General features: G+C 34.3%; 1 protein-coding gene across 1 annotated transcript in view; it reads right to left on the bottom strand.

The window, feature by feature from the left end:
* The window catches only part of DGKB (diacylglycerol kinase beta), a 254,154-nt gene that overhangs the window by 139,207 nt on the left and 104,999 nt on the right, over positions 1–9,948 (bottom strand). Inside the window, exon 3 of the mRNA XM_007463785.1 lies at positions 6,545–6,565. Coding sequence (XP_007463847.1) covers positions 6,545–6,565 — 21 coding nt within the window. The remainder of the gene's footprint in view (positions 1–6,544; positions 6,566–9,948) is intronic.

Below are 9,948 nucleotides of genomic sequence, written 5' to 3'. Positions count from 1 at the left end.
AAAAAAAAAAAAAAAAAAAAAAAAAAAAAAAAAAAAAAAAAAAGGAATAAGTAAAAAGAAGCACTTGTTTGAGGTTAGATGGGTTTTTTCATTATCTTAATTTGCCCACCTCTTTATTGGTCCAGGAAACTAGAATTTCATTGCATTTTTCCAAATCTAACCCTCTGTTTTTGGGGTCTTAGATATTTTGCTGTAATTTTTCTGTGTCAGGCAACATTAGCAAATTACTGCCTTCAGAAAGCAAGCCTTTAAAAATAGATTATCTTACCTTAAAAAAAAATAAAAACTTATCATAGACATAAGAAGAGAATAAAGATTTCCCCAGTTCTTAAATGATTTCCATGAGATGATGTCATCCTATTTATGAATGAAGTCTTACTGATGATGTCAACTTTTTTCTCCAACTTCTTTACATTATTGGTGGCAGCAAACTTCCTTTCTCTTACATTTCCTGTCATTACACACAGCTTACAATGCTGCAAAACCCAAACTTCTTCAGAGCCAAAAGGCAGCTGCTTCAGTGTTTCAGATTCACTGAGGAATTAATCTTCAATGCCTTTCCTGGTTAAGCCATTTCTTTCTTATTAGCAAAAGATTTTCCAATCTTTTCTAAAATTCTATGTTATCCAAAGTACCAAACATTTCTGTAAGTGGATAATGTCCTCAATCTATACGTTTTCCTTATCTCATGATTTAGCAGAATATCTTGAAATTTAAGTATCTTATTTTTTACTTCTATCATCCAGCAGCATTAGCATTGGTTTTTGAAGACTGTGACCTTTATATAGAATGAAATCATTTATATACATAGCAATAGAAACACGAATGAAAAAAGGAGGGTCAGTCAATTGAATGAGTGTTCAAAAATCGAACTGGCTGTAAGCTCAAAGACAGATACATCAAATGATGTTTAAAATTTTGAAAACTGCTTTTTCTTTTTTTTTTTTCCTGAAGGAACAGGCACAGACTATTTAGGGAGATAACACAGAGAATCTGTAAAGAATACAAACTTGGGAAGCTGCTCAGATGTTGTTGCCAAGTTGGCACAAATCCAAAAACACATTTCTATATGCCTTTCATTACTATATCTGACCATCTGGTTTCTTGGTGTTTAAATCCCTGCTAATACTAAAGAAATAACTCTAGTATTCATCCAAGTAGATTCAAAGTGAATGAAAATAAATGTCGTCATTCTATCATTACTTTAATTTATTTTGGCAGTCTTGGGATGAAGTTTTTCTCGTATTCAGCAAATGTTCATCACGCATACATCCACTTTGTACTGGGCTCTGTTCTCGGTGGTGTGGTAAAGATGTTACTGATACATGCAAAACTCCTTCCACCAGGAGGCTTATCTTCTAATGAAGGGACTAAGAAAAAAACCAAAATAAACAGGATAGAAGTACAGTGTCTGAAGGTATTAAACGTTGTCTAAAAAAATAAAGAAGGAAAGGTTTATATATGGGGGAGGGGTGCTTACAGTTTTAAATCTGAGGACTAGGAAATGAGAATCGGTTCTTTGAATAAAGATTTAAATGAGATGAGGGAGAGAGCTTCGTACATATTTGGAGAAAGGACATTCCAGATCAAACAGGTGGTGCGAATATCCTGAGGTATTAAGATGGTCCTGTTTTAGAGGATTTGCTGTAGGAGCTAGTGAGGAAAAGCAGGGGTGCCGAGCAGGACTGAGGGAGGACTAGAGAGACAGGATCTTTGGTGGTGTGTGGTTGGGGGCTGATCCTGTAACATGTACTAGACAGTCAATAAAGCATTACGGTTTTAAGGTAGAGTGAGAGGAACAGTTACTGGAGGGATTGCAGCAGGAGATCACATGGTCTAACACATTTTAACAGGATCATATGACCATAATAGGATCATAAGACTCTTTTATATAATAGGATCATTTTATATAATAGGATCTTATAACTTTTATATCACACAAAAGATAGTCCAATTTTCACACTTTCTAACAAACTTGTATACACAGCTGATTAATAAGTGATCTTTAAAAGAAAAAAGGAATCATTGAACTATTATAGATTAAGGTACTAGCTAAAACCATTCACAAAGAAATGACTTTAATTCACTTACCAGCGAGTATGGACTGAGTACCTGCTATGTGTACAATACTGTTGGCTACTGGGCAAAAGAACTCTGATCAAATGAGGTAGGCAGTAACTTAAATTAGAGGCTTTCTTTCACCATTTCCATTTCAATTCTGCTGCCTAATTTATATCATTAACTAATTATATTAAATTGAACATTGATGTAAAGGTCATTGAACCAAAGTATATAAATTAATATGTAGCATGGCTAACTTCCTGAGATTTCAAATACATATTTTTATATTAAAATACTTTCAGAAGAAAAGTGTGCACTTTAAATGTCTCATTGTTTATGCTTATTTTGTATTGCAATTTATTGTTCATTACATCAAATTTCAGAGAGCTCCTTGATAGTCTCCTAAAACTGCCATGGAGAAACTTCTGTTAAAGATAGTGAAAGTATGAATTTCACATTGGATTTTTAAAGCATAGTTTTGGCAAATGAAATTATTTTTACTACCTCAGAGGTGCATAATTTATTAGTTGTACTTGTCTTTACCTAAAACTAACATTTATTAAGTCTCAGTAAAGAGAAAATTAGAAACATGTTTTTCAGTAAGACGATAAATGGCAAGAATAACAAACAATGCTACTCCAAGTTAATTTAGTAATTATGAAATACAAATAATGGATTGGAAGAATTTTAAGCAGATAATTTTTATCATGATTTTCAGTATATCTTGTGATCAAGAGTCTGTATCCAACTACATTTTGTACTTAGCAGGAATCCGTCCTACTTTCACAGAGTAGGACGTTGTCTTGCCTATGTTTCAGTGCTGTCACTAGAATTGCTGTGAGCTGTTACTGAGGCACACACCAAATGCTCTAAAAGTTATTTCTCCTCATAAAATAAAACTCAATAAAGATTTTGGGAACAACTAAGCACATATAATTTTCATTAATAATGTCAGGGGGTTTTTTTTGTTTTTTTTTTTTGCTTCAATAACTCATACCTGGTATTCTCTTTAACCCAAGTCTATTGTTCACATTGGCTTTAGAAGTATTTTCCTAAGTGGAAAATTTAACTCCTTGATCTTAGGAATATCATTCATGATTTCCTTTACCTATTAAAAAAAAAAACTTAAAATCCTTAGACACTCTAGGCCTTTCTACACAAATCTCTAGATTTATTTTCCCCTAATATCCTGAAATGTACTTCTGCTCAAAAAAACTATTCCTGTTGATGAAAACACACAAACAGAAACAACATACAAACCTTAAGATAAGTTTTAGTTGTAGCAAGCACCTAAAGAGTTTGCTCTACTGGTCCCTGAAGAAGTGAAAAAGATCATCTGAAGATCCCAGCATCACTTTTTCTCTAACCTGATTTTTAACTCATATAAATTATTTAATAAATGTTATGAAAGAAATGAAAGAGCAACCTACACAGAATGTTTAATTACTGCATATCAAAGTTAGCTGTTATGATTAAACTCAGGAGAGTTACTAGTTTATTTTTCAAATTATTTAACCTTGTTTTTGAAACTCATCTGTAGAGAAAGCAATTGGAAGCAATTAGTATAATTGTATTTTATATACCCTAAATATTTACCTACTGTTAAATTTCTATATATTTATTACAGAACATTAAGGGAGAAATGGATCAACTGTGACATACCAACTGTAACAGATATCACCTAGCCACATGAAGCAGTCAAATCATTAATCCAAGCTTTCAATTTAGGATAGATGTAGCAGATGGTCCATTCTCAAATTCTAGATGTTTTCATAGACATAAAATAGTTTGTTTTTTTGGTAAATGTTGAGATTTGATCCTGAGTGCAATTAAAAGAAACCTGCAAGAAGTTATTCAACTTGATTTGTTTAATTATGACATAACTAATTAATCTCACAAGTATCCATGCAAATATTTTCTCAAATTGTTGGATGTGGTTCCATTCTATGCAAGAGCAATTCTCTGAGTATCAAGGCATAAAAACTGAAGCCACATGGAGAAATAGAAGTTACTATGTATTTCAACAATAAGTAATACACAGTCAAAATTGGGTTAATAACAATTGTAGTAGGCATTTTATTCTTCAATTTGCTGGTACGTTTTCAAAACTGTGTTCTAGTTGTAGCTTTGATAAGAGGAGGAAGATGACTGAAATTGTGCTGATAGTAATAGGGAAGAGAAGCAGAAATACTGGTTAACATGTTACATCCATTCCTTGCTAACTAATTGTCCTGGCATTTATGCAGTTGTGAGAGGTGGAGCAAATACAGCAGACACCATAACTACCGCCAGGACAGCACTCTGGATTGCAACCAGGCCTGATAGGGGAAGCAAATCCCATGTCATATCCTCCACTCATACCTCGCGGTAGAAGGAAATTAATTTAGCGTTGGGAAAGACATCAGAGTGACAGTGTTATATTTACTACTTTATAGATGAGGAAAGTGAGGCTCTGAGAAAATCAAGGTTACAGGATTGGTTGGGGTGTGTCTCAGATATTCTCCCTTTCACCTTTCATAAGTTAACCAGAACTTTCATATGAAATCGTGTTGCTCCTTACAGTGTGATTCACAGCCACTGCCTCGAAACATCAATGGAACACCTGGCAGACAGAGACTTAAGTATTTTGCATATACTTTAGAATTTAACCCTTTTAACAACTCAACTTCATTTTATAGGTGAACAAACTCAGGCTAGGAGAGATGAAGTAACTTGTCCAAGACCTGCTCATATGTGGCAGATATGGATTTGAACTCGGTTCAGTTGGAAACCTAAGACCCCTAAGACCATGTTTTCTCTGTTATACTTTCCAGGTGCTTTCTTTAATGGTAAAGGTTGAATTTGGTTCTGGAAGTACAATTATAGCTTACAATATAAGGGTGTTTATATCATTGCTAATAATTATAATAGTGTCAATATCCTTGTTAAAGACATTTAAAATATACATTAGGCAGCAGCACTACAAAATGTAGGTTCTGAAATCCCAGGTTGCTTATTAAGGGGTTGAAGCAACTCACTTGTCTGAATAACACAAACCCAGTACAGAGTACTGAGTACAAAGATAGAGTATGCCCAGGGAGCTATGAAAATTTAACTCAGCCTTAGGCCAAGAATCATCTACTGACAGGAAATGTAAAAAGAAAACCCTACACTCACAGAACACTGATAAACAAAGAACACACATAGAGTAATAAGTATGCATGCCCTCATTCTTTTTCCTTTTGGCTACCCTCAGCTTTCCGCATTCTTTCTACTCTGCAACTGAAATTGCTTCCCTACTAAACAACTGCATATGGAACAAAGGCTGAGCCAGGAAAAGGAAGGAAGAAGCTCATTCTACTGACCCCAAGAAAAGACGCTCATTTGCCACCAGTTTTCAAACAGCCTGGAGCAGGGATGAAGGTTGTGCAGAATGGTGTATTTGTTGAGTAAGGTGTTCAACAAATGCCCTTTAAAAACTAGGGCCTGCTTAATAAAAGCAACTGTTTACTCTGAGGAGTTGCCTCCTAAGAACATAAAGCTCATGTAGACTGTCTTTGGGGGAGCTAGTAGGTTTCCACAGAGGTCAGGGATGAGATCAGGGAGAGGCCATCCTGTGAAAGGGGCTGGTAAAAATCATCACCGTCAATGAGTTGCCATTTCAGTTGTGCTTTATCCTAGGAGAGTGTAGTATGTAGGACCAGTGTCTAAGTCAGTCAAGATCATTCTGATGTAATCAATTGTACTGGGACATGTTGGGGATGAAACTGCAGTGCTTGTTGTCATTGAAACAACAGGGAAACTTGTGAATAAGAGGCAACTAGTACATAGCCAGTATTGTCCAAGGGAGACAATGTTATGGTTTTAGACAGCTCATGCATTTTAGTAAGATATATTCCCAGTAGGATATAAACATCCATTTAGAGAACTCAAAAATGTGTTGTAATTCTAGGTATGCAACAGAACTATGGACCTAAAACTTCCTTGACAAAGTGGACTTTACTAGGAGAGAGTGGTTGAAACAACAGATGGATTGCTCTTTTTCCCAGGAGGGCTAAAATCAAGAGATTTTCACTCATATTTTCTTCACAGATTCTAACAGCACTGTAGACCTATTAAAAAGTTCTTATCCATCTCATTTAAAAGCAATTATTAAATCTCCCACTGTAAAATAATAATTTAAGACTTTCATTAAATAGATCATTTTACCAGATCCTGATTCTATTTTGGTGAAATTAGAAAATTAAGTTCAAGAGTCTACAAAAATGAAGCCTGCACTCTGGACCCTTTTTGATTCTACTGGGGTATCAGCTCCTCCACTTGAGTCTTTAATTTAAACAAATATCAGTCACTTATAACTTTATAAGTATTACAGTTAATATTGTATATTATACGAATCTCATTGGTACAGGAGTATAGCTCAGTGATATGGATAAGAAATTCATAGCTCACATCAGAATAAAGAAAGAAAAGGCAGATTTTAATAGAAAAGAAAATGTCTTACTTGTTTAAGAATGTCTTGTTTCTGCACATGCAAGGAAAGAAAGAATACATGCGTTAAGGTAAGATAATTTATACTTATCATCTCATATTGCTGATAATTTAACTAAAAAGTCAAGTTTGCAGATTGATTTTAAAGCATACCCTAGATCCATGGGTCTAAAAATGTGGTTCCAAAATAGCAGCTTCAGCATCAGCTGGGAAACTGATAAAAACAGAAAATTCTGAGCCCCATTCCAGAAACTAAGGTGAGGAGGCAACAACCTCTGTTTTAAGAAGACCCCCCAGGTGATTCTGATGCCAGCTAAAATTTGAGAATCATTGAATCAATCAATCTTAGAATGTAATACGCAAACAGTTCTAATTGACATGAGATAAATGTAATGAATAACACATACATTATAATTAAAACCTTCCAGAGAAGAATGTGAAAATATAACAGTATATATAAAGATATATTCGATTATACTTATTCCCCACTCCTATTTCCTTCTATTAGAATAACATACCTAAGCCTCCCTCCACCCCTTTAAAGACAAATATCTTTCTATACATAAGCCACTGCTTAATTTCTTCCCACCTCTTTAGATGTTGATGAAATAATTTGGTGTGGAATTTGGAATCCAGGGAAAAAATATTTATATATGCAATGCCAAACTGATTCTTTCCCATAGTATAAAATTCTGTGACTCTCATGAATCAGTTACATCTGAGATGTTCTGAGTGTGTTTTACTATGAACCTTCTCACTAGGACTGGAGGGCCACTACAATCTACCTGTAATCATACTCTTTATATTGTCCACATAACATTAGGTGGAAACTAATAGGCATCTCTCACCTTGTTGGGCATGAGTCAGTAATAATTATGTGCAATGGAACATGCTATGTTCATTACAGAAGCAATGTAATTCCTGCAATGACATGCAATGTCATTCAGTGCATGTGAAATACCTTTCCCTTCCCCTTCTCCTCAGGTCTTCCCTCTCATTCTAATGGCCTAGCTAATTAAGTGAAGAGGAAATGTCTTAAACTGGGATCCCAGACAACCAGATTTTAACTATGGTTATTGTCACAAACCTAGATGGTTAATCTTGGGAAAGTCATTTTACTTTTCTTTTCTTTTTTTTTTTTTGAAGCACACAGGCCTCTCACAGTTGTGCCCTCTCCCGTTGCGGAGCACAGGCTCCGGACACGCAGGCTCAGCGGCCATGGCTCATGGGCCCAACCGCTCCGCGGCATGTGGGATCTTCTCGGACCGGGGCATGAACCCGTGTCCCCTGCATCGCCAGGCGGGCTCTCAACCACTGTGCCACCAGGGAAGCCCCATTTTACTTTTCTTAAGATGAGTTTCTTTACTTAAAATCTTTATAATCATATTTGTTTGGTTATCTCAACACCTTTCTCAAGTTTTTATTCTTAAAGAATCTTTAAAGCCGTTGTTTAAATTTATATTTTATGATTCTGTCATTTATTTCCTCATAGGAATTAAAAATAAATGAGTCATCCATATATTACACCATATTTCTCTATTCAAATAGACTTAAACAGGTCACATTTTCATTGGATTACGCTTTTATACACAGAGCTTTTACAATTCAGTAGTTCAAGTGAGTCATAAGAAAAATAATGCATCTACTATTTAAGCAGCTTTACTTTATAAAGGGGAGAAGCAATTTTAAGAGATATTTAGGTTGTTTTCTCTTTGTAAATACATTTTATTTGGATGATACAAGCCATCTCCATTTTAGAAAACAAAGTATTAGTCATTTACTCCAAAGCAAGACTAGATTAATCACTTTTCTAATTTTTCTTGTACAACTGAACATCAATTAGGTAGTCACACATCTATGCCTACTTTGGGCTCAACTTGACCAGTAAATAGAGAGTGGTAACTGCACATTTGAGTTAACAGTATGAATTATTTCCTACTATTAAAGTAACCTTTTATAAACTTGATGAAGGCATGTACTGAACAGAATCTCTAGGCCTTAAAGATTTATCTCTAAACACTGAATATTCCTAAATATTTCCTACTGGCTTTTGTAAAATACATACTAGTGTTTAAAAGACTCATAAAAACTTTAAATTTTTCTCCTGATGGGAAAATACCTATCAGCTTTAAAATTTGAGAGTGATTTCACTCTTAAATTAGAAATACTTTTGGGTCTTAATGAGATCTAACTTTTTTGTTTTTCAACTGTTCATTATTTTAATAATGCATTTCGAGAGCAGACCTGTGCACTTATGGAGAGGTATTACATTATTGAAAAGGCTGACATCATATGTGTGTCTAACAATGAATCTAGTAATTACCTCAATAAATCTAGTACATGGTGACTGATAATCCCCATGAAACATATAATATCAGTAAGACTAAGTCTTGAGAGTCCTTTAAATAAGAAATAATTGAAGCAAAAAGTCTACTTTGCAAACAAGATCACATTCCAACTGAATTTATAGCCGACAGCTATCTTTAGGGGGAAAAAAACTGTTTTTCTCTCTGTATGTAGATTAGATAACATGCACGTTTTCAACTATGACTGGGAAATGTAAATATTAATGAATTTTTGGGGTCTTACAGCAATTCAGTAAAGCTGTCATCTTTACCTTTCCAACCCTGCTTTCTTGGTCTCTGAGATTTTCAGTTCTACCAATTTATCTGCCAACATTCTTTCTCTCACTCTAAAGCATCTAGGAAAATAAAATGTGAGGAAAATGTAGGCCAGATGCCTGCTTTTTTCCCTCATGATATAGGCAAACGGGAGTAGCTTTAAATTGTCTATTTTCTGCATCATTTGTAGGCACTAAACATTAACTTTATTTTTAAAAAAGAAAATAAATCTTAGGTTAAAGAGTTTTAAAAGGTATAATTATGTATCAGAATGTAGACAGAATAAAAATATGTAAGGAAAAATAGTAAATATTGGAGTAAGAATAGTAAGTACTGGAAATACTAAAAGGAAATTATAAAACAATATGAACATTTTGAGGTCAGAATTTATAGAGATTCGGTTTTGACTAAAATATTAGTTCTATGAATCCCAGAGAAGTTAAATATTAAGGATAGCCAAGAACTGTGCTTTTGTAAACATTCAAAACCACAATGATAATGAAAACAAAAAACAGATCACATTTTAATCAGCAAACAAATCTATCTAATGAATGGCTAGATAATATATCCAGGCAAAAGAGTCTTCTACAAAGGGCAGTTTCTTTTAGCTCCCATACAACCCAACTGTCACTTGGTGAAGCTGCAAAAGAACTTACAGCAATGATGGTCAAACATTTAATATGTAACATTTCTCAGCTAAACTTGTCTTAAAGACAAGGTTATTAACAAATAATTAGGGAGGGAAAGATATTCATTCAAGCAAAGTGTTTCAAAGCAATTGACAGGACATCAAGTT

This window comes from Lipotes vexillifer, unplaced genomic scaffold, assembly GCF_000442215.2.
Source record: "Lipotes vexillifer unplaced genomic scaffold, Lipotes_vexillifer_v1.1 scaffold489, whole genome shotgun sequence".
In the NCBI taxonomy this organism is placed as follows: Eukaryota; Metazoa; Chordata; class Mammalia; order Artiodactyla; family Lipotidae; genus Lipotes; species Lipotes vexillifer.
Note: the sequence above shows the minus strand (reverse complement) of the source record. Positions and strands in the feature narration are given on the sequence as shown.